Source organism: Xyrauchen texanus, chromosome 3 (genome assembly GCF_025860055.1).
Source record: "Xyrauchen texanus isolate HMW12.3.18 chromosome 3, RBS_HiC_50CHRs, whole genome shotgun sequence".
Lineage (NCBI taxonomy): Eukaryota > Metazoa > Chordata > Actinopteri > Cypriniformes > Catostomidae > Xyrauchen > Xyrauchen texanus.
This window is the reverse complement of record NC_068278.1, coordinates 56,219,993-56,245,841: the sequence shown is the minus strand read 5'-3', so window position 1 is coordinate 56,245,841 and position 25,849 is coordinate 56,219,993. Positions and strand designations below refer to the sequence as shown.

At 39.6% G+C, this 25,849-nt stretch overlaps 1 protein-coding gene across 2 annotated transcripts in view; it reads right to left on the bottom strand.

The window, feature by feature from the left end:
• bmpr1ba (bone morphogenetic protein receptor, type IBa) overlaps window positions 1-25,849 on the bottom strand; it is a 71,378-nt gene that overhangs the window by 33,478 nt on the left and 12,051 nt on the right. The window contains exons 1-2 of one of the 2 annotated variants that reach the window (XM_052106948.1): window positions 6,684-6,770; window positions 5,099-5,343 (exon numbers count right to left, since the gene is read on the bottom strand). In XM_052106948.1, the coding sequence (XP_051962908.1) occupies window positions 5,099-5,177 (79 nt within the window). In that variant the 5' untranslated portion in view covers window positions 5,178-5,343; window positions 6,684-6,770. Of the gene's footprint in view, window positions 1-5,098; window positions 5,344-6,683; window positions 6,771-25,849 lie in introns of those variants that run through there. The other variant, XM_052106942.1, reaches the window with a different exon arrangement.

Below are 25,849 nucleotides of genomic sequence, written 5' to 3'. Positions count from 1 at the left end.
GTAACATTTAATGTCAAAATGCTCATGAATGTGTGCCCAGCACCATATGTAGAATAAAGCATCTTTCTTTAAAGCTGAAGTATGTAATTTCTAAAAGCGCCACCAAACGCAATTGCAAAAGTCCTCTTTGTTTTCAAAACAGCTTTCTGAATTTTTCAAAAATACTACTCTACTGTTACTATTTATTTCTACTTCAAATTTAGCAATTATCAAAAAATACATAAATAAATAAAATAAAATGCACTTAAGTATAGTATGTACAACAGGACTGTATGCATACAATGCATTTGGCAAAGTATTTGTGCTTGCATAAATCAAGTACATTTCTGGTCGGTCACTTTAGATAAACGTGCCAGCAAAATTATGACTTACATTCTGCTGTAAACTGATCCTGTACTTCTCCTTGGCATAGAAATGCAAGACTGTAATAAGTAAACATCTCGGTTGCTCTGCCCTTGTATTGTCTCAAAAACGCTTTCATTCTCTCATCGTCTATTCCTCTCTTCAAAACCACCATCTTTCTCACATTATAGAGATCAGAGTGTGGAGCTGCATCTGTTGGTTTTCTGTCACAAGATTCTGGACCTCAGCCATCAACCAGACTGCAGCTGGAAGTTTCACAATATCAAATTAAAGCAGAACATTATTGTTCACGGCATGAAACAAGTATGCTGGGAATCAATCCTCTGCCTCCCAGAAGATAGAGTGACTATTGCTGTAAAACCTCATCTAAATCACTCCATTTATTCAACAGGTGGCCACCTTACTGACTGTAACAACGCAAAGCTCATATATGACGGCCATTATTAATCAGAGCCAGAGCGAAGTGGCCATCAGAGGATAGACCTCATAACCTCTCAGAAAAAGAGGGGATAAGGTGATGAGAACGTTGATGAAATGCAGGGCAGTAAAGTTGAGAGAGAGGTTTTACACTAGGATGAGAAATGTGCCTTCTCTCCAACCCAAACAGGAAGTGAGCAGTTCAGACGGCGCTGTCAGTAAGGTGTGACTGAGGACTGAAGATGTACAGAGCGGAGAAGCATTGCACAACTTCAGGATTGATACTTTGTGGTACCTTAATATTCTCAACTGGGGCTAGATTCATGAAAAATTCTTACGAATAAAATCTTTCTTAACTACTAATTTCTTCTTATTTTCTCACTTGAGAAAAAACTTTAAGAATGTTTTATATCCCCAAAAAGAACTTTCTTAATTGTCTTCATCAGAAGACATCACATTTTGTGAATTCGGCCACTGGAACTTGCTCTCTTGCTCTGTCTGACCAGAATACACTGTCAAGACCAGGCCCATAAATTTAAGGGACGATGCTTGCTTAGACCAGCATGAATTTCAATGCTGGTACAGGCTTGTTTGACTGGTTTGGTGCTGGTCTAGCTGGTGTGCCAGTATAGCCATGCAGTTCACCAGCAAAACCTGGTCAAAAAGCATAGGCTTTCTGGTTAAGCTAGATAAGACACCCAGTGGGATGCTGAAAGTCAAACCAATTTATGGAGGTTGAGCTGGTTTTTGGTAGCTGGTTTGTTGTTGGTACAAGGTGGCCTAACAGCCCTAACCACCTTGACCAATATGGTCTACCAGGTTGGCATCAGTCCAACCAGCTAGAGGTCCAGTTGATTAACCATCTAGACCAGCTTGGACAAGTTAATGATCATATATTACCAACTTGAACCAAGTTGAAACCATGTTAAGCCAGCAACTGTACCATCAAAAATTTTATTCAGCTGGATTTTCAAGCAGGAGCAACACCAGCATCCAAAACATGAAATACTGGTGACCAGATATATTGGTCTTAGACACAAGAGCAAAAGAGGGAAAATTGATTGTTGGGTGAGGAACGCTGATCGATCTTGTGGAGACGCTGATCACGGTGATGAGTTACATGCCCGCTGTCACCTGCTTTCCTCTAATTGCACTCCTTTCTTATTCCTCGTGTTTCCCCTATCTTTGCCAGTGTATTGTTCTCTGTTATTATTCACATGTGCGCTGTTCACGGTGAAGTCTAACTCTTCTCTCTTGTGTAGTTGGAATGAGCTTGAGTATCTGTTGTTTGCCTGTCTATTGAGGTGCGGTGACCTATGTTTGCATTCACTTTCACCAGTTGGTACCCAGGAGTGTGGAGGAGTGTGGAGGAGGATTCCGCGATTTCTGCTTGTGTCTCGGGAGATTCGTCTGGGCTTCGCTTGCACCTCACCAGCCTTTATGGACTTTCATCTGAGTGCTCCAGACTTCCACAACACACACATCCCCCATACGAACACACTCTTCACTTCACAGCGGCTCACTGGTTCTCCGACTTCTTCAGCCGGCGCAGAGTGCGCCTTGACTTGACCTTTGAGAACTTGTGAATAAATACTGTTGAACTCTCTCTCTGCTTTTAGGACATAAATCCTCCCCACTCCCCATCCGTGACGTTATAGACTGTAAATAAACTCTGACATAGATGCTGCAGCTCCACAATGCTCGGGGAATAGGAGATGATATCACTGAGCGTCTGGGTTTGTGTCTGGATTGTGTCTGAAGGTTATTATGGGATGAGAAATGATGGAAATCACTGACAGAAGTCTCACTTCATACTATGGTAGACTATGGTGGTCCTAAATAGTATTTGTACACTTTTTAAGTCACACATGTTTGACTATCACTGTAGTCAATAACAAAATATCAAACCAAGTAGTATTGGCAAACGTATGCTGCTAGAGCTTTCCTCAGAACTTACTTCACTTTTCTGGGCCATTTTTGCAATGACATTTTGCAACTAGAAGTCAGTTCCTCTCAAGTTCACACAGCTGTCCTAGCAGAGTAACCACAGGTGAAGATAATTACATTAACTATGGACATGTTCCACTAACATTTGACAACCAGAAGTTTTCTTTTTTTTATTGTTCTGCTTGAAAACTTGTGCTTGTGACATCTTTGTTTTATGCAAATGTATTTGCAAATACATTCATGAATTGAAAGGAGTGCTCTAGATTCAATACAAGTCAAACTCAATTAGCAGCATTTGTGGCATAATGTTGATTACCACAAAAAATTTTTTGACTCTTCCCCCATTTATTAAAAAAAACAAATCAATTGTGGTACAAAAAAGCACTTACAATGAAAGATAATGGGACCAGTCCATAAATATTAAAATACACAGTTTCAATTGTAGCCACAAGACATAACATGATTTAGTGTGACGATTTAGGCCTTTTTTTTTCTAAATAAATGTGGGATGAGTCGAAAACATAACTGATGTTAATCAGAAGGTTGCTGGTTTGATCCCCACGGCCACCACCATTGTGTCCTTGAGCAAGGCACTTAACTCCAGGTTGCTCCGGGGGGGATTGTCCCTGTAATAAGTGCACTGTAAGTCGCTTTGGATAAAAGCGTCTGCCAAATGCATGAATGTAAATATAAATATGCAATTAAACATACAATTCTGCATGGTGCCATTAGTGATTGTTAATATCACTCTTATATAGCCACTTGTCCTATGTAGGGTTGATTGTTAATATGTTCAATTAAATTAATTCAGCAAACAAAACAATAGAATGCCAGTCCAGAAGTGTGTGTGTGTGTGTGTGTGTGTGTGTGTGTGTGTGTGTGTGTGTGTGTGTGAGAGAGAGTCTGTTGTATACATTAAAAACTGAGTGATTTTCAAAGCCAGACCTCCAACTGTGAGTAAAACAAGTGTTAGGCAGCTGATAGACTTATAAACACACTACTCTACACACACAACCAAACGAGAAACACACACACGCAAACACCTGGCTTCCTATTTGGCAGACCATCACTTGGATCAAGATATGAGTATTGGCTGATAAAAGCAATTAAATATGTGACATTTAAATATTATATGGGATTTTTTCTCTCCACTGTTTCTCCCCAATTTGGAATGCCCAATTCCCAATGCACTCCAAGTCCTTGTGATGGCGTAGTGGCTCGCCTCAATCCAGGTGGCTGAGGGCGAATCGGTTGCCTCCTCATCTGAGACCATCAATCCACGCATCTTATCATGTGGCTGGATATAGCGTGTGTGAAAGCTTCATGTTATTCTCCACGGCATCCATGCAAAACTCACCACGCGCTCCACCGAGAGCGAACCACATTATAGCGACCACGAGGAGGTTACCCCATGTGACTCTACCCTCCCTAGCAACCTGGCTAATTTGGTTGCTTAGGAGACCTGGCTGGAGTCACTCAGCACACCCTGCATTCGAACTTGTGAGTCCAGGGGTGGTTTAAAATATTATAATAATGTGCTTTTGTTTCAATGTTTAGTTTATAGCTAAGGCCAGTTTCTCTAAAACAGGAAACACATGACATAGAGACATAGAGAAACAAGTTCATACATTTTCTTTAGAAGTCTTATAATAATCAGACATTTGAAACAAGGTAGTATTAAAAAAGCAGAATCACCAAACTATCGGTATCGGCAGATGTTGATCGGATATCGAAATCACAAATAAGATCTCTTTAATTTTGCAATGTTTTTACTAGAAAGCAGCAATATTACATGTAGATCAAATGGAGATTGTTACATGCTTAGAAGACAGCGTTGCATATATATATATATATATATATATATATATATATATATATATATATATATATATATATAAAATATCCTATAGGTTTAATATACTAAAATTATGTTAACATGTATAATTTCTTGTGGATATACTTTTGAAACAATGTGTATTTTAATGTTTTTGGACAGGACCCATACATTTGTTTTTTAAATAAAGGAGGGACGAGTCTAAATTATTTTTTTATAATCAGCATCATGACACAAATGCTGATGATTGAGCTCAACTTGAATTGAACCCAGAATAGATTCCTGAGATGTGGAAGAGAAACCTGCAATGATACTTTAAAACAAGAATGCATGGAAATTCAAAAACAAACTTTGTGTGTTATAGAAATGCCCAAAGCCTGAGTCTGCAATGGCATGGAGCACAAACAAATTTGCCATTCTGCAACCTGTCACAATATATTCCAAGAGAGACCAGAAGCGAAACATGCTGCATTACAAATCATGCATTATAAACACACAGAACCGCAGTGAGTACATTTTCTGATTGTTGACACTCACCTAAGTTCTCATCCACAAGTCCCAGAAGTCCAATCACGAGTACACATATCCAGTGCATGCAGGTCCTTAAGAGATCCATCTTCAGTGTGTGTGGTACTCCAGGGAGCGAGTGAATCCCTTGGCTGTCTGCTCAACACACACTCTAGATCTGTGTGTGTCTGTGTGTGTGTGTGTGTTTTATACAGAATGTGAGAAACTGCACACCCCACAGCAGCCTCAATCACGGCTTCACACTGACTGCACAGCTAGAGAGAGAGAGAGAGAGAGGGGAGAGGAGGGCATTATTCAGAGTCTTACACACAGTAGTCTCTGTTTAGCTTGGACAAACTCCACCCCTCCCTGTGAAACTCCACCCCTTGCCTTTTTCACTATGCCCTCCCTCTGCCTCTCTACCAAACACACTGGCTATGGTTTGAATGCTGCCTACTATTTATTAAAAATTAACAGCATGCAGTATGCATTGATAGATGTGATGATTTTTAACTACATTTCTTGGATTTTGGTAGTTAGATCAAACAATGAGTCAAGAAGACATAAAACTAAATATCATAGCATGATGACTGAGGTGAAAAAAGTTTTTTGTTGTACAAATAAAAAAATTTTTGCACTTCTGTTTTTACAGTTTAAAACAATGGAAATCACATTTGACATGTTTGTACTGTATATTATAGAACATCACAAATTCATATTATGCAAATGTTGGGCAATTCCACAAAAATGTCAACCACATCATGGAAAAATAAAAAGTTTAACCCAAAGGAATAAAACACCCTTTAAAGTTCTATAGTGGTGTAATATATAGTTAAAATAAGTCATCCGGAACGCTAGAGGGTGCCGCTTGCTTACATAATGCTGACTGAAGCTGGATGAAGTGCTCATTGCAGTCTATTTTTAAATTCAGCCTTTTAAGCTTTTGTAAACGGGCAAGACCATATTGTGATTTTAATCTTTACTCAATCAATCGTGCAGCCTTAATGGATACCATACCAATGTCTCTAAACTCAAAGTTTGCCAGTTTCAAAGTGTTTTGGATGGTTTTCCTCACCATGCACACTTTCACAACTGTCACGTCTGTAACAACAGTTTTTCTCATTAATGTGAGAACGAGAATGATTAAAAATGAAATATCACATGTTCTTAGGATTGCCAACCCTTTTACTTTCTGTGGCTATAATTTTGTATTTTTTTTGGATTGTGCACACTTTTACAAACTGTGATGATAATTAATTATAAATGAACTATTGTTTTTTCATATTGGCATTTTCATGCTTAAAACCGATTTGCCGATGGTTTTAATTTAGCAATTAACTGGCCAATAAATACTGGTGGCTAATACATCAGTGCATCCCTACTTTCAATGATAAAATGTAATACTTTTATCTTAAAAATTTTTTACTTTTTTTATGGATTTCATAGGGCCCTATGTTGCTACCGATTCATTCATGGTAAATGGTCTGCACTTCTATAGCAACTTTTTTAGCCTTACCAAGGTGCTTTACGCTTTGTCCCATTCACCCATTCACATACATATTCACACTCACATTCACACACCAATGGCGGCAGAGCTGCCATGCAAGGTGCTAACCTGCCATTGGGAGCAACTTGGGGTTCAGTGTCTTTCCCAAGGACACTTCGGCATGTGGAGTCAAGTCATTCATCAAGCTTGGAAGGTCTAGTGGAGCACAATACATTATATATGCATCCGTACTTCCGAAATAGTAAAGTAGCATTATAGTACGGTATTCCAAATATGCCCACCACACTCTCCAAACAAAGAGATAGGAGGAGGGATCAGTTTTGATTGACAGTTCAGAACCAAATAAATGGGTTATGATTGGTTTACGTTTAAAAACATTCAACCAAATACAAAAATTATCATGGTAACCATAGTTTCCACCAACATATCATAGTTACTAAAGTAATTTTTACTATAATAGTAAAAACAGTGGATTCTGAGTTGTTTTTAGCACATTTATATGCAGTTGCTAAGGTGTTCTGATTGGTTGCTTGGTTCAAATTCAGAGCCAACCAAGTCCAAGAGCCCACTGGCAAGTATCTATGATATTCTAGTCTCTAGATATGGTCCAGGTGCCTTCTTCAAATGTAAGTCTGTTGGATTCTTAGCCCGTTTACATGTAACAAAAATAGCAATAGCACAAATGGTGTGGGATATGTTGCATGCCAATGTTTAATACTTAGGGTTAGGGGTTTGTTTAAATCCATAACCCTAAATATGCGCAATAGTAATAGTGATGATTGCCTTAGCAGACAACACTAATTAAAAAAACAAGAAAATGAGAAGGATAGGTCAAATAAACCCTACTTCCTCTTTCTAAGGTCTCTGGATAAGTAATCAACCAGTAAACCCATGGAACACACAGACACATTTCTCCAGAGCATAACGAGGTGTAATCGAGGTCATTTTTAAGCTCTCACCTCTGATCCTTCCTCCAATTTGTCCTAAGTTGAACTTTAACCTCTATCAAACTCTGCCCAAGTGAAGCCAAACCAAAACCTCCTTTCTTGCTCAGACAAAAAGACAAACAAAAAGACAAATACACAAGCGAGTTCCAAAAACTTAGTGAGCTGCCCTACTTTTTACTGCCTACATTGGCAACTACAGGTGAATCAACTCACCATTGATTTTAATAGAGACCTAGCATGTTGCTAAGCTAACAACACAATACTTTAATCCGCATGACTGCACTGAAATATCGTTTTTTAATTAAATAAAGTATGTATTTGGTCATCATTTCTCTTGACTTGTCGGTCATCTTGGATAATTTTTTTTACTGAGATTGTAACAATTCATTAAGGGAATGCCTTCTTCATGAAGGACACAATGCGCCCCAAGATTTTGGCTAAAACGAGGTATCTTGAATGTCCGCAATAACCAAATAGTGTTGCTGCCTGTCACGATCTTGCAGATATAACAGAGAGGCTCAGGACCAAAGCACAGAGTAAAAATAAAGGAATAAATGTTCGGGGGGAATGGTTCAGGGGGTGGAGCCATGGAAGGCTCCAAGCCTCGGGCAGTGGAGCCACTGAGTCACAGAAGGTGGGCCGGCTGCAGCAGGGAAATGACCTCAAAGCCCGTGCACACTTGCAGCGACTGGGGTATGGCCTTCGTGGCCATGAGCACTGACAAGAAAGGGGAATGGCCACCATGGCCATGGGCATCGGCAGCAGCAAGGTGCCCACGTGGTCGTGAATCCAGTCAGTGACAGGGGAATGGCCTCTGTGGTCGTGAGCATGGGCAGTGACGGGGGAACGACCTCCATTGTCGTGGGCAATGGCAGTGACAGGGGAACAGCCTCCGTCGCTGTAACCACAGGCCGTGGCAGAGGAACAATTTTCGTGGCTATCGACGTTGGCAGCGGCAGGGGAATGGCCTCCATGAAATCAGCCACCTGAAATGTGATGTACTGTATTTTCAAATAAAGCAGGACATTCAACAGGAAAAATATGTAGGACAGAACTTGATTTTATCCATTTAGAATTGACTGGATTGTGAAAATGGCATGTTAAAATGCTGTCTATGTAGCTGGCCCACAAGGAATTAGGACACAGTGCAAAACAAACAAACAAACAAACAAACAAAAAAACAAAAAAATTAATTACTAAGAAAATGATTTGTTAACACTATACAATAAGGTTCCATTTGGTAACACTAGTTAACATGAACTAAAAATGAAAAATAATTATTAAGCATTTATTAATCTTAATTAATGTTAATGTCAACATATGCAGTAGTAATACATTTTTGAAATCATACGTTTTATATGTTAACATTAGTTAATGCACTATGAACTAACATGAACAATTGTATTTTTATTTACTAACATTAACAAAGATTAATAAATGCTGTAAACAATATATTGTTCATTATTTAGTTAATGATACCTAATGCATTAACTAATGTTAACAAATGGAACTTTATTGTAAAGTGTTACTAAGTGTTACTATTTTTTTCAGTACAGAGCTACAATGTTTTTGTTAATTTTATGTCTATGTGTGATGATCAAATGAAAAATTCTATGTATCAAATCAGCAAACACACATTCCCAACTAAAGCCAACAGCCTGATGCAGTAACAGCAACGACACCCAAACTTACATCCCATAATCCATTCCATCTGTTACCCGGCCCACACTAAAAACTCCATCTTCCAAATGTTTGCTCCTGTTTTCACAGCTGACAGAAGATCTGTTAGTCTGTTAAAATAGTGTTTGTCGGCTTTTGGTGTGTGTGTGTGTGTGTGTGTGTGTGTGTGTGTGTGTGTGTGTGTGTATGTGTGTGTGAGTGTGTGTGTGTGTTTGTGTTGATGCCATTAGGAAAGCTGAGTGTGTTGTCACCTGGCATTATGTGTGTGTTTGTCATAAGGTGAGGTGTTTATTGTCTGAATGTGGAGGTGTTAGGATGAGCAGCAGAAATAGACCTTCAGCTGTCCGAAAAACACACGCACACACAAACACGTACACACACACACACACGCACACACACACACACATTTCCAAAATACTCTGATCACCAAAATAGTACCAAAAACTAACAAAAGAATAAACAGTTTTAGCCTATAGCTGCTAAGAGAATGTGTGTCCATGTGTGTAGGTGTATGTGCGTGAGTAAGAGAGAGAGAGAGAAAAAGAGTGCTCTCTCTCTCTCAATGGTCAGGGATTTGTGGAGAGAAGGGTCAGAGGTCAGTGTAATGACTTGAAGAGTCTCAGTGACCCCCACACCTGTTGATAATCATCCGTTTGGTCACATACCATGACACACCGGTGCTTCCTGCACTGCTGTTTAGCAATGGGCCTGTGCTGCTACTAAATTCACAGTGTGAAGGCAAACATTTTTTGAGCCAGCTCTGTTAAATGAATCAGTTGAACCGTTCCAAAGGGACTGTGCAGAATCAGTCCACTACAGTGATCATCTCTTTAACATGACAAAACTGTGCTTGACTACACCACACATCTGTATATATGGCTATTTAGGGCTGGTATTGATACAGATTTCTTGATTCAATTCCGATTCACAAGCTCTTGTTTCAATTAGTTTCCGATTCAATTCGATATTTATTCATATGGGAATATGTCCCTTTTGATTACATTTGAAATAAATGATCTCTCATCTAATGCTGTTAATTATACAGGGGACCTTCTAACTAGGTATATTATGAAAATATTCATTTTACTAATTATATTTTATTAGGTTTTCATCATTTAGGTCACATTTTTATTTTATTTTTATTATAAAATCAATGCATTCAATCAATAAATACAATATTGTATTTCATATATTAAATGTTTTTACATATTCATTGTTTAATTGCATCATTTTTACTATTTACTAGTATATATATTGATTTGTTGAACACGTACTAAAACCGGTACTGTCTCTTTAACAAAACCGGCATTTCTGTAAAGAGCGTCTGTAGATAAGTGTATGTTACTGACTGAAGAAAACAGAAAGGGTATTTAAAGAGTCGAGTGGATCTTGTCTTTGGACGATGTCTATGGTGGTTATGACCATGATCATAGTCAGCTTACCTTACAGAAATATAGGGATGTATGTGACCAACCTGTGTTTTCCTTGGGATATCTCTTCTGTTCATTAAAAGATTATTAACTTCGGCATGTTTGATATTGCTGAAAGTCTTTTTTAAATAATTCTGGTAACCCATAAGTAATGAGTCAAGTGTTAGCACAGAAGCATGAATGAATTACTAATGATCTGGACTAGACTTCTAAAGTGAGGGTCATGGTAACGCATTATTAATTAATGAGATCTTACTTATTACTTATACTTATTAATGAGAAATGTCCTTCCTTGGGAGTTAAAGGGTATCTGGACCATTATTCTAAAGTGAAAACACATTATAAACCATTAATAAAGGTGTTACTTGTCAGTTAGTAATGAATACTTAAGTGTTTGTTGCTACGTTTTATTCATTTAATCAAACAGATAGTTAAACATTCACAGACATTACAAAAACATTCTGCCATTGAATTATGAATCATTGAAATAACTGAACATAATTTCATAGGCTACAAACCTTTAGCAGGGTAATGCTTTTAATTGCTGGTGCTCACGGTTAGTACATGTTTTAAAAGTCTTATCTCATAAACAAAGTAAAATAATAAAATGATGTGTCTAAAGGACAAGTGAGTTGATCTCCACAAGACTTCAACAGAAAATGGAGAGAAACCCGTTGTGCAGCTATGAGGCCACTTCCATCTGTGTACTTCCGAACCCTGATTGGATTAGAAGCTTGATGGACCAGACACTGGATCCGTTAAGTTACTCAGAAGAAGAAAAAAATGCACTTCACATAAAATTAAACACTTCTTGAAAGATTAACCTACCTATGAATAAAAAAAAAACATTTTTAAAATGTTTTGTAAAAAAATAATAAAAATCCTTTACCATGACCCTCACTTTAAAATAATTAGTAATTCCTTCATGTTTATGTGGTAACACTTGACTCATTACTGATGGGTTATCAAAATTATTTTAAAAAGACCTCCAGCAATCTCAAACCTGCTGAAGTTAATAATTTGTAATGAACAGAAGAGATATCCCAAAGAATACACATGTTGGGCACATACATCTGTAAGCTGACTATGATACTCTACCAGACACTGTAGCCATGCTTTAGAAAGCTGTTATTTTCATAAATTAATTCCAGCAAAGAACACACGTGTGGTGCATGTTTCTCTGAAGGCGCATTTCGTGATCATGTTCACAATAAAAACCGTCATGGTTACTGTTGTAACCTCTGTTCCCTGAGGGAAGGAACGAGACGTTGTGTCGAATGAAGTGACACAAGGGGTCTTCCTGGGACGCAAAACGTACCTCTGAACCTGAGAAAAGGCCGATGTCAAGTTGGCAGACAGAATTCGCATGCCAGACATATGGGTATAAAGGGAAGCGGGGCAGCGAGTGCCAGTCGATTACAGTGGTAGGTCTAGTGCTGTGGCAGGAGGGACACAATGTCTCGTTCCTTCCCTCGGGGGAACAGAGGTTACAACAGTAACCATGACGTTCCCATTCTGTCACTCACTCGATGTTGTGATGTCATAAAACGCTACCTGCGTGTGATAGCAGGAGCTTTCCTGGTCCTGAAAGGGGTCTCAGTGTACCCATGGGCCGCCCCGCCGTCTAGGGTAGTGAGAGCGGACGAGCGGAGGGGTCGGTAAAAGGTGCCCTTCATGACCACGTCATCTCGTCATGCACTTCCGGGAAGAACGGAACCGAGGGGCGGGTGGTACATGGGGATTTACCCGGCGAAACCAAGCCCGTCATCATCCCCAAATCGCCTTCATCGCCAGCCGGGTCATCCTCAATCCCGTGGGAAGAAGGAACGACGGGGGGGGGGGCGGCTGAAGTGGCTTTCTCTCATGAGAAAAGAAAGCCGCGACCGCAATGTTGCCATGGCTATGTTCTCGTACTGAGAACATGAACCATTCATAAAACGCTGCCTGCGATCGCAGCCCAGGCACGCGAGGCAGCTGTTATGACCATCAGAAGTGGAGAGAAATCAACCGCATCCAGGAACTACACAGAGGCGGAAAGACATCTATAAAAAGATGCATCCTGAAAAGGACGTGCAACGCCTGCTGTGTATTGCTCTTTTATGAGTGGGAACTCTTTTTAGGAGGAGAAACACTCTTTCAGGCAATGAAAGCGCTGTCGATGCGCCCATGGGCGTAGACTGCACAGCGTGCAGAGAGAGAGAATGCCAGCTGGAAATGCACCATAGATACAACAGCAGTGCTTATCGCCAGTAGAGGTGAGTGAATCAGTGGTGAACTCAGCTTGCTGTTGCACAACCGTTCGGCACCGAAGAAAAATTCTGACTGGCACTGGCTGCCCCTCTTCCCTTAATACCCGTATGTCCGGGGCGGGGCATGCAAATTCTGTCTGCCAACTTGACATTGGCCTTTTCTCAGGTTCAGAGTTACGTTTGGCATCCCAGGAAGACCCCTTGTGTTTGACACAACGTCGAGTTAGTGACAGAAGGGGAACTAATCATTCACATTTTAGACACATGTTAATGTTTTGATTAGTAATTAATTAATAGTTAATTTAAATAAGCCATAGTTAGTTAATAGTTCTCAATGAGGAAAATCAAATTCAGTCATTAGTTCACTATTACTTACTGATTGGTTAATCATGTTTCCATATTAGTTAATAGTGTAACTAAAGTGTTAATGTAGGACCACTCATTAATCCTGCATTAATTCCTGCATAGTTATCTATTGATGATGGACCATTATTATAAACTATTACCCAAGGAACAACTTTTGTTCTCAACATGAAGTGAAAGGATCTTGCTGCTGAATACTCCACAACTATACTTCACAATTACTGGTGAGTGAAATGTAATCATTTACTAGCCAGTTGCCAAATATATACATTTTAATTGCATAGCGTGAAATGATGCATAATGCAAGTGATTTCCTCTCATCGTAGTAAAGGGTTGCACCAGGTGCATAGATTAAAAGACTGATCTTGGGATTTAAGAATCGATGTCAAGATTGTTCAAATGAAGATTGCGATGCATAAGAAAATCTATATTTTTACCCAGCCCTACAGGTTATTATCCTCATCTCCATCATTTGTTCATTATTGGATTAATTACTTCTCCCATGATCAATAGAAAATGTACAAAAACATCAGTTTTTATACAAATGTAATTAAATGCAGATACTTTAAATGCAAGTACAATGCAACAACATGTATGTGCATAATAAGTACATTGTATCAATGTGTTTAAGTACATAGTAATTAATGACAAGAAATAAAAAGTGGGTCCAAATTCAGTTTACCTCTACTTTTCCTCTAATGGTAATAGCGCAATGTTTATTGTGCAGTGCAAATAGCACAGAGTGTTATGAATAAAGCGTCATTTATAATGAGCCTAATTTACATAGAAAGGAGGTGTGTTTGCGTGGAAAGGAACAATGACAGTGATTCAAAATGACAATGACTTCATTTTAATCCTCATGATGCAGCGCAATTTCAGCTCCGATTGCACCATCTTATAATACATATAATACAAACGTCCCATTTGCAGATCAACATTCATGCTTGTGTTCTTGTTTTGTCATATTTTCTCTCATTTTATGGTCCTTTAAACTTTAATGTCTTAATTGGAATATATTATTTAGATTAAATCGTTATTATTTAACTTGTTGTCAACAGTGTTGGCTGTAATCCAATTACAAAATTATTAGTTACTGAAATGACATTACTTTTTAGTCAAAAAAGTAGTATAATTTATTACATTTAAATTCTTGTAATCAGATTACAGTTACTGACTTTCAATTAATTTAATTACTTTAAGTACATTATAGGGTTATGCTAATTTCTGATATGTTATTTATGTAGCATACATTAATTATGGGCCTGTAACAAGTCATTGTGAAGGAGAAATGTGAGGTGCACGACCGTGTGTAACAATAAACAAGAAAGAAATATAGACATATTTTGAATTTGTTGAGCAAAAAAGTGTTTTAGAAAGTAACTTAAATGTAAAGCAATTAGTAATGTGATTACTAATTTAGAGAAATAATTAGTTATTTGTAGTGGATTACAATTTTTAAATAACTTGCCCTTGATATTTTATTATTAAATAGGATCAATATAGAGCAGCAACACACATCGCAGATGGTGAGAGGGAGTGTGTGTGTGTGTGTGTGTGTGTGTGTGTGTGTGTGTGTGTGTGTGTGTGTGTGTGTGTGTGCGTTGGGCTACGAGGGGAATGTGTTAGGGTTCAACATGGGTGAATGGAGCATAATCAACAGATCATGCAGGCTGCTTCATATTTATTCTGCTTAAACAAAGACAAGCACACACACACTATAACACACTAACGAGGGCCATCGTGGCTCAGCTGCCACCTGGCTCATCGCTCCAATTAAGAACTCACTAACGAGGTGCCAATTAGAGGGCAAAGAATGAACGAGACAAAAGCAAAGGGTCAGAGAGGGCAGAAAAAGTGAGACACAGAGACAAAAAGAAAACAAGGCAAAAAGGAAGTGATGGCAATTACACATGACAACAGATAAGGCACACAGAAATGTGTTTAGCCACTATTTTGTTACAATTTTGGGCTTTGTTGCATGAGCAAATGTTTGTAAAAGTTCCATTTGTAAAGTGTTACAGGAGAATCGATTTTTTTCTATTTGATCTCATTGCTGTCTAGGAGAAACAATTGAGCTATTAATGAGATTTCATTTGTGTATGTTTTTTAGGAAGAAACTTGGGTTTCAGTGTCTTGCCCAAGGACACTTCGGCATGTGGAGTTGTGTGGGCCGGGATTCGCACCACCAACCCTGCGATTAGTGGCCGACCCGCTCTACCAACTGAGCCACAGCCGCCCTACTGTACATCTCACAAATGCATTCCACAGGAGGTCAGGACCTCTGAACATGACTTTTGACCTTGGGATCCGTCAGAGTACTGTGAAAAAGGCGAATGCCTCTGAAAATATCTGAAATCCTGTCCGGAAGAAAAGGAAGGCTGATGAATAGAGAAAAGAGGTGAAAAGAAGAGACACGCATGCCATTAAGCATGTGTGAACATCTGTGTGTGAATGGTCTCATGCAGCGGGTCTAGTAAAAATTGTACTGTAGTTTATTCTGGCCAGAACGGCCAATTTGGACAGGAAAACTGTTAGTTTAGGGGCAGGAAAATCTGAAATGGATAATTCAACATTAACAGACTGCCATGGAAAACACTGAAAAATGTTGTAGAAAACGACTTTGTGCTTATGTCCGCCCAAAAGAAGAAATTCTAATGATTTCACAGACATGTGGTTCTGCATTTGCCTACCCATACAAAAGTTGCCTGATGCTAGAGTGCTCTGGGTGGGTGCCTGGAGGTTTCTAACTGGCCCAAGTCAAAAGTGCCCACACCCAAATCGCTACGTTTTTCTGGTCCCTCGCTATGACTCACTCTCTAGAAATGGGTCCCTCCTACAACTTAAGTCTATGGGATTTTGTGTTAAATGCCAGTTTAATACTTAAGGTTAGGACTTTGTTCAAATTATTTGTTCAAATTGTTCAAATGTTTACAACACTAACAGGGCTGGACTGGTAATCTGGCATACCAGGCATTTTCTTGGTGGGCCGACGCATTTTGGGCCTGATCAGGGGCAGACTGGCCATCGAGAGAACCGAGCGTGCCGGTGGGTCGGCCACAAAACGGGCCGAATAGGCCACGATAAGCTAAAATTAGCCACTGCGTAATGCAGAAGTTGCAATGTAAAATCCTGGGCCGATTTCTCTTCCCAGTCCAGCCCTGACCATTAATAGAACTGATGTATTTGTCAAATTTCGTATCGGCTGATAAAATATCTGCACTGCTGGACAATGGCCGAATGTTTACAAACAGCCAATGATCAGGGCTGATTATTTCCTGTTAATAAAGTCTGAAAATTTGTCAGACAATAAGCTGACAACTCATGTAATGTGTACATTTTTGAATTCGGTGACCATAACAGCAGATATGCTTTGCACTGCTACAATCTCACCAGGTGGGAATCTCACAACCAGGGCTGGACTGGGAAGAGAAATCGGCCCGGGATTTTACATGGCAACTGGCCCCAATGTTGAGCGTGGGGTGTTCGCTGTCCTTTTCAGCATATCGCGGCGTCGTTTTGTAGTCTTTTCTGCATAACGCGGCAGCTAATTTTTGCTTATCGCGACCCAATCGGCATAATTCTCGGTTGACCCACCGCCCACTCGGTTCTACCGATGGCCATTCCGCCCATAAACGGCCCAAAAGTGCATCTGCCCACCGGGAAAATCACCTTAAAGCTCGACACCGCAAGGAATATGACGAGCTTGTTGAAGCTAAAGCGAAGGCTGCTATGGCTTTAATCTACAGCATTTGAGGCAAATGTTGATTCCGACAAAAAAATTTGACTCGTACATCATTTTCTATAAAAAAAGCAAAAACTCTGGGTTACATTGAGGCACTTACAATGGAAGTGAATTGGGGCCAATCTGTAAATGATAAGATACTCACGGTTTCAAACGTATAGCCATAAAACTGTGTTGTCATGATTTTAGTGTGATAAAATCGTTTACTAACCTTTTCTGTGTAAAGTTATTTCCAATATTATAACTTACTTTCCATGACATTGTAAGGCCGTACACCCTAAAACAACCATAAAAGCAACTATTTAAACAACTTTACAGCTTAAATAATATATAATATATAATTTATAATGATAAATAATTTTAACAGAAGAATTTATGTAAGTGCTTTTATAAATTAAAAGCTTCACATTTCTGCCTTTAAACTTAGCAAAACTTGGCCCATTCACTTCCATTGTAAGTGCTTAATTGTAACCGCGAATTTAGCATTTTTAAAGAAAAGGAGGGACAAGTCAAATGCATTTTTTGTGATAATCAACATTATGCCACAAATGCTGTCGATTGAGTACAACTTGTATTGAACCGGGAATATTCCTTTAATGTGAAAAAAAAAAAAAAGTCGTATCACTTTAATGTGCACACAAATTGTGTAAAATTCTCATGAGCAATATACATCTGATAACCTGTCGTGTGTGTGTGTGTGTGTGTGTGTGTGTGTGTGTGTGTGTGTGTGTGTGTGTGTGTGTGTGTGTGTGTGTGTGTGTGTGTGTGTGACAGCAGGTGCTGGATTGGATCTAGAGGTCAGCAGTCATGCTTGAGTTCCCAAATATAGAGCGTCCGTGTCACCGACTACGAGATGCAGATCTCATATCATGCAGAGAGTTCACCACACTCAACCCTTTCTCTCTTACTAGCGTCTTTATCCCACCCTTCATAGACTGTTATTAAGACCAGTAGTGTGTGTGTGTGTGTGTGTGTGTGTGTGTGTGTCGTGATATCTTTCTGTTGTCTGTACACTCACCTGAAATATAAAACTACATCGAATACCCCAGCCATGACCTCTGACCTTTCTTCCTCTCTACAGATACAAGATTCCTGCGCACTCTCTCTGATAGTACCGTGTGTGTTAGTGTGAATGTTTACGCACATATAGGTTTATGGTGTACCTAAAGCTTCCACTGATCACATTACCGTGGTATAAACATTACCAGTAACAGCAGGGTCTCGATCAGGCAGGATAAACAGTGAAACTAGATGTAAAGTAAAGCTCCTGAGTGTGTGTGGTTGGGTTTACTTGCACAGGTATCATTGTCTCCCACTCACTGTCGGACTTGAGCAGTCTAATTATGTAGGAACACACACAGTACAACCCTTATACCATTCAACTTTTATATTCAAACACACCCAGAGTTTCGGTCCAATAATATAGATAAGTAATAAATTCCATTCAGTTTTAATTATTTATTAATACAAACATTATTAGTTGTGTTTGCTAAGGCAAGCATCCCTATTGCTATTGCTTATGCCAGAGACTATTTAGCAGAGTTGAGCCGATTCTATTAATATAGATGGGAGAAAATGGAGCACCCAATGGACATCAGATGTAGAAAAGAAGTCCCACCTTTACAGGTAAAAGAGCCAATCCCCTTATAGATACAGACATCGCCAGTCAATCAACTCAAGAACGTGCATAAGCCGGGAAAGTTGTGGGTTTAGCCCTATCTGAGGTAAAGAAGCACAATTTATGATTCCAGTGTTGTCAGATTTTACTGCTGATTTGAAATATGTTCTTTGATCGTAATCTTGACCAACCATTTTTGAGATTCTGGTCTTTCCCTTTTCAACTAGATAAGAGCTGCACTGTCATGACTGAAAATAGCTTCCTGGAAGCGTTTCAAAGATTGGCAAAAGGTTAGGGATTAAGGGTAGGGCAACCACCCAGAACACCCTAGCAACCAACCAGCATTGCCCTAGCAACTACCCAGAGCACCATGGCTACCACAAAGCAATGCCCTAGCAGTCACTAATAACACTGTATAGCTTCATGCCGATGAGTTTTGCATATAGGGGCACCACTCTGAAAATCCAATTACCCTGTACAGTTAGAGGACATTTATTTAATGTGCATTCAAATGGTTGGAAAAGTCATGAAACTTTCAAACATTTTCCTATTCATCTAGTAATGACTTATAAGACAATATAAGTAATTGTATTGTTCAAGAAGTGTTTTTGATCATTCTTTAAATAGTTTAGAGGTTTCTCATAAAGGGTTTTGATATTCTCTTGTTTTAATAATCAGTTTTCATGTTATTACTCAAATCTTCTTCAGACAATGACATGTTGACATGTTGTTAGCTGATTATTAGGTGCCAGATATAGCGGTACAATACATTGCTGCATGTTTCGACCAATCAGACACAGAAAACATATGTGAAACACAAGACATCAGACACAATGACATCAGCTCCAGTCACAAGTCAATGTAATCAAATCTATGAAAGAGAAGCCTTTCATACACAGACAGAGAGAGGTGTTTAAGTGAGTTAGATGCATTAGCTCTAATTCAATTTGGGTCATAAAGTGTAGCGCAAAAACAAATATTTTTTTTCTCTGTCTCACAGGCCTAATTTTCAACACTTTAAAACAATCCACTCAGTTTATTCATGAATATGCATTGTTGATACTTGTATTTATAGGCTATCAAATATCACAAGTATATATATTTTTTATATTTAAGTAATATCACACTCGCAATCGTGCTATATGGCCCTACATCAGCACTGCTGTGATTCGGCCGCAGGGCGAGTGCCGTAGGTAAGGTCATAAAAATGCATTTGTGCATGGAACTACTATATTAAGCTATGGATCAGAATCTGCCATTGCTGGTTCAAAACAAATGATGCATCCAAGCCTACATTAGTAATTCAAAAAGTTCACTTCAGAAATAGTATCACGGCTTGTGCTGTTTCTAACAAGTTATTGGATAAACAAGGACGGATTGATGGTGTGTGCGTGTCTATGTGTGTGTGTCTGTGTGTGTGTGTGAGAGAGAGAGAGAGAGAGAGAGAGAGAGCATGTGCAATCACCTGTTGCCAGTCCCAAGCAGAAATGCTGTCTGAAAAGTCTGAAAAAATAGCGTCCAAGCAGGGATATTTCTCCCTATTTCGTGGTTGCCACGCAAGAGTCATTCACTATAGAAACAGCGATGTCCTCTGCCATTTTAAACAGTGTGTATCCAATGTGGAAACTCGGTAAGCACCTCGAGTTCTGTAATCAAACCATCCGTTGTGTCTCTCAGCTGCGATGAGCCTTAATCCTGAAACTGTTCATTTAAAGCCATTTAAAACAATGTCCTAGCTTAAGTAATGTAATGGTAATACGAGCGATCACTGAGCACGGTTCTACGTAAACAATGACTAACGGATTCACTTTACGTCACCAACTGGCTCATATTACACACAAAAATGCCTTTTGCCACCACCTGCTGGCTAACATATGTAATTTCAAAAATAAAGACAGTTCTCCTAACAGATATATACTGCTCTTACACTTTAGTTTAGAACAGCACGAACACAAGCGGAGTGATACACACACATTGAAGCGTAAGAGTGCTGATGCTGGCAGACCATGTATGATTTATCAGTTTTAAAGTGTCAGTATGTAAGACACAAGTACAAAAGCATGATCATAAAATATGTGCAGAAAATAAACATTAAAATAATCCTGGGAATTTGTTTAAATAGAGGTACTCAAACACGCTTTCAAGCTTTTTAATTGTCATACTTCTTAAGGGCAGGACTGGACTGTTGCTTATCGCGGACCATTCGGCACGTTTACCAGCCCGCTCGGTTGTCCCGATGGACATTCCGCCCCTGATCGGCCCAAAAGTGCGTCGGCCCACTGGGAAAATGCCCGGTATGCCAGATTACCAGTCAAGCCCTGCTTAAGGTGCATGTGTGCTTCATACACCTTAAGAAATACATTTTTGGGGGAATTTTCTCTTCTTTTCTCAACAATTTGGAATGCCCAATTCCCAATGCGCTCTAAGTCCTTGTGGTGGTGTAGTGACTCGCCTCAATCCAGGTGGCAGAGGACGAATCTTAGTTGCCTCTGCGTCTGAGACAGTCAATCCGCGGATCTTAACACGTGGCTTGTTGAGCGCGTTACCGCGCAGACATAGCGCGTGTGGAGGCTTCACGCTATTCTCCGCGTCATCCAAGCACAACTCACCACACACCCCACCGAGAACAAGAACCACATTATGGCAACCACGAGGAGGTTACCCCAACGTGATTCTACTCACCCTTGCAACCGCGCCAATTGGTTGCTTAGGAAGCCTGACTTTGCTGTCACTCAGATTCGAACTTGCGACTCCAGGTGTGGTAGTCAGCGTCTTTACTTGCTCTCTACGCCACCACGAGGACTTAGAGTGCATTGGGAATTGGGCATTTCAAATTCGGGAGAAAAAGGGTAGAAAATGTAAAACAAATAATAAAAATAAACTGTTCTCTGTACAGTAAAGTACCTTATTTTCATCCTACCAGCCTTCGTGGGCAGCTTTTTCCAGTTTTCAGATGCAGCCAATGAGTTACCAATGAGCCAATACAATGCTTTGAGCACATTTCTCTCGAGACAAGAACGCAAGCTGACAATTGCTCATGTGATTCTCCATGGCCGTTCTGAAGAGAGATCAGACACGAGCTGCTCCAAAGCTGCTCAGAAAAGTTTCAATGAGAGTTACGGACGGTGAAGGGCGACAGAAGAGTGCAGTGCGTGCCTGTGAGGGGAGAGCTATGAGGGTGTGCCCCTAGAGAACGCCGCCACACATGTCTCCATAAAAACACACTTGTAACTTATTAAATATTTATATATTTTAAAACATTGTGCATTGTTTTGTCGAATCACGATTCATCTGATTATTACTGGTGAGTTGATAAAGACTAGTTTATTCTCTATAAGCTTCAGACATGTAGAACATCCGCGTTTGTGCTTCAGTGTCTGTATTGGGTGCTTTAGGTGCAAAACTTTAATGTCAGAAACCTATCCACGATGTAATCAATAATCAAAGTCAGTCGTAGGCTATTCGACATGCAGGATCGCAGAATAAAACACTGATGACAATAAACACCCTTATTATTATAACTTAATTTAATAAAAGGTAATAATCAGCTATACGTGAACGCATATGGCTTTGTTTAAATGTTTGAGTATGAATGTTAGAATTACATACTAGTGATGTCATTACGCGATGATGTAAAAGAACCGCTGAAAGAACCGGTTAGAGGAAATGAATCGGACTTCCCGTCACTACTAGAAACTGCAATGGAAAGATGTACAGTGAAAAAATAACATTTTTAAATTTTTGTCTGTTCTCACCCAAAAACAATGTAATCGCTGCAGAAGATATGGATTAAACCAATGGAGTCGTATACTTTTAAGAAGAAGAAGCCTTTAATTTGTCACACATCATATATTTTGCACATATACAGTGAAATTCTTTTCTTTTTCACATATCCCGGCTGAGCTGGGGTCAGACATGATACGGCACCCCTGGAGCAGATAGGCCTTGCACAAGGGCCCAATGGTGGCATCTTGGCGGTGCTGGGTCTTGAACCCCTGACCTTCTGGTCGGTAACCCAGAGCCTTAACCGCTGAGCCAACACTGCCCCCTTTTATGCTGCCTTTATGTGCTTTTTGGATCTTCAAAGGCCTGATCACCATTCACTTGCATTATATGGAGCTACAGAGCTGAGATATTCTTCTAAAAATCTTTGTTTGTGTTCAGCAGAAGAAAGAAAGTCACATCTGGGATGGCATGAGGGTGAGTAAATGATGAGAGGATTTTAATATTTGGGGTGAACTATTCCTTTAATATTTATGGTTAGAGGTTTGTTTAAATCCCTAATTCTAACATTTGATGCTTGCCTTTGCAAACACCACTAATTAAGCAGTAAAAATTCACTGCACAAAACTAGGTGCACTGTTAACACTGTAAAGAAAATACACACACACACACACACACACACACACACACAAACCTGCCAATACACAAACACACACCTCAGACGTGAACCACAGGGGAAAGACATAACAGTGCATTGGCTTTTACGGCTGTCCCGTTTGGCAGTTGGGTAAAATATTCCAGAGCTAAAATTAGTAGCAAGGCACAAAGACCCTCATTGAAATGAGTGTCTGGCAGGGAGCACGAAATCACAGCGAACCTGTCCAAATGCTGTAAGAACGCTCGGCAGCTCCCGATACTTTTACCACAAGACCACAACGCCAGATAACACACTTCCCGAAAGTGAGGTGAATCAGAATCTGTCTGATGAAGTGGTCTCGCTGTAATCCTTAAAGCCGGAACACCAGTCACCTTGGAAACTTCAAGGATTCCCTCAGAAATCCACAAACACTGTGTGTGTTTGTGTGTGTGTGTGTGTGTGTGTGTGTGTGTGTGTGTGTGTGTGTGTGTGTGTGTGTGTGTGTGTGTGTGTGTGTCTCGCAGACATCTCTATTTCAATGTGAGTCACTGAAGGTTATTCTCAAATCTCTTCTTTCACTCCGAGCTTTATCACACACAGAAAAGCAGTCGGTGTGCTGAAAGCTGCTATTGTTCATAAACAGGAGAGTAGATACTTCAGAACAATAGAGGCCATCAGCAATACTTCACTACACCACTGATATACCAGCCTATTACACACTACAAACTAGTCGTCGACTGATATCGCTGGCAATTGCTTTAAAGGGATAGTTCACCCAAAAATACAAATAAATTCTCTCATCATTTACTCATCTCACCCTCATGTCATCCTGAATGTGTATAAATTTATTTTTCAGCAAAAATCAAATGAAGATTATTAGAAGAATATCTCAGCTCTGTAGGTCCATACAATGAAAGTGAATGGTGATCGGGCCTTTGAAGCGCCAAAAAGTATGTACAGTGAAAAAGGAATTATACTTTGGTCTGTTCTCACCCAAAACAACTAGATTGCGTCACAGGACATTGATTAAATCACTGGAGTATGATGGATGATGTTTATGCTGACTTTGTCTCCTTTTTGGATCTTCAAAGGCCTGATCACCATTCACTTGTATTGTATTGACCTACAGAGCACAGATACTCTTCTAAAAATCTGCAGGAGAAAGAAGGTCATATATAACCTAGATAACATGGGGGTGAGTACATGATGAGACAATTTTCATTTTTGGTTGAACTAACCCTTAAGGCTACACAGGAAGCTCTGCTTCCCCTAAAATTCCGATACAAATTGTGGCAATGACTCTTTGTGCATTTCGATATTTTTGGCGAATAAAAGTGTAAAATATCACACACCACTATCATGCTATTCGTATAAGTAATGCGATCCTCTTTTTTCTACATGAATATGTCCATAGAAGTCAGTGGATGCACAATCCCTCAAGCGCTACTGAAGCCATGCTTCAATGGGAACCTATGGCAGATACAGTACCTGTACCATTCAAATCAATGGTGCAAAAGGTCCCAGTATTGGACAAGAGGCTCTAAACACATCATTTTGATTCAAGGGAGTCTATGAGAGCTATGTAACCGCAATTTTTGCATTTGACCTGCATCTGGCTGTCACGGTGGCTCGTGACCAAAAGGGACTAGCAATAGTCATGCGTAGTGGTTCATACTGAAGATTTTTTCATCTAGTTTAAAAGCCCAAAAGGGGGTTTCAAGTGGGGGGGAATCACCAAACTAGACTGCCCAGCTTTAAAGCCCAGGGCACCCCCGGGCATTCAAGGGCCCCCTGGTAGCCAAGGGCCCCTGGGCACAGGCCCCATTGGCCCGGTCGTTAAACCGTCCCTGCATAGAAGTTTAAATATTAGATATATATTTACACACTCTGCCAAACATGTTGAGTGGTCCAAACATCATCTGCACCCTGAAACTGAACTTTTGATAGGAAGTTCATATTGAATGCACTTAGATGCATAGAGAGCTATAGGATGCTCCCTTGTTCCCTTGCTCCCTATTTAGTGAGTGACTTAACATACAGCGTGCTGTCTGTCTGCACTGGTCTCAAATCAGTTCGAAAAGCACCTTATTTTTATCCTAACTCCATATAAAGCCTCTGAAAGCAGAATTGTTCAGCTTTTGGATGAACCCATTTATTCTCAATGTGATAATGCACAGTAAATATAGGATTACGAAAGACAAAATGTGCTAAAGTACACATTAGTGTACATTGAGTTTAGCAGCGTGGCATTTCGCGATAAATTGCTAAAATTTTATAAATGGCATATCGGAAGAATCTAGCGACACTAATACTTTGACTTAAACAGGTTTCAATGTAAAAACTTAATGAGGTTTCTTACCAGATATAGGCCATGAAAACTACCCCCTTGGGGCCTTTGCAAGTCATAATCCGTCCCTGATTATGTCAATAACATCAAACCTTACTGGGTCTAATTGCCTCTCGTGACCAAACGTCAAGACGTCACATACTTTTTTGATCTTTAAAGACAGATTTTGTATTTTTAGACGAATTGCTATAAATATACTTTTCAAATTAAATAAAATGACTTGATTTGAATTGACTATATAATTGTGGCTATATGATAAGGGATGAGATATAAGATATCAGTCAGCACTTAGCAGACAATCGTTTTTAAGTGCGTAGGTGAGTAATGTCTGACACACAAACAGCATTGATCAGCAGTTCACAAACTAAGACAGGAAGCAATGAAATACAAGTGTAAGCTCTTGAACAGACAAACACTGGAGTGGTATTCTGGAGTTGGCTGCCGGAAAGCTGGTAAATCAATTATAATAGCCAATCATGAACATACAGTGAGGAAAATAAGTATTTGAACACCCTGCTCTTTTGCAAGTTCTCCCACT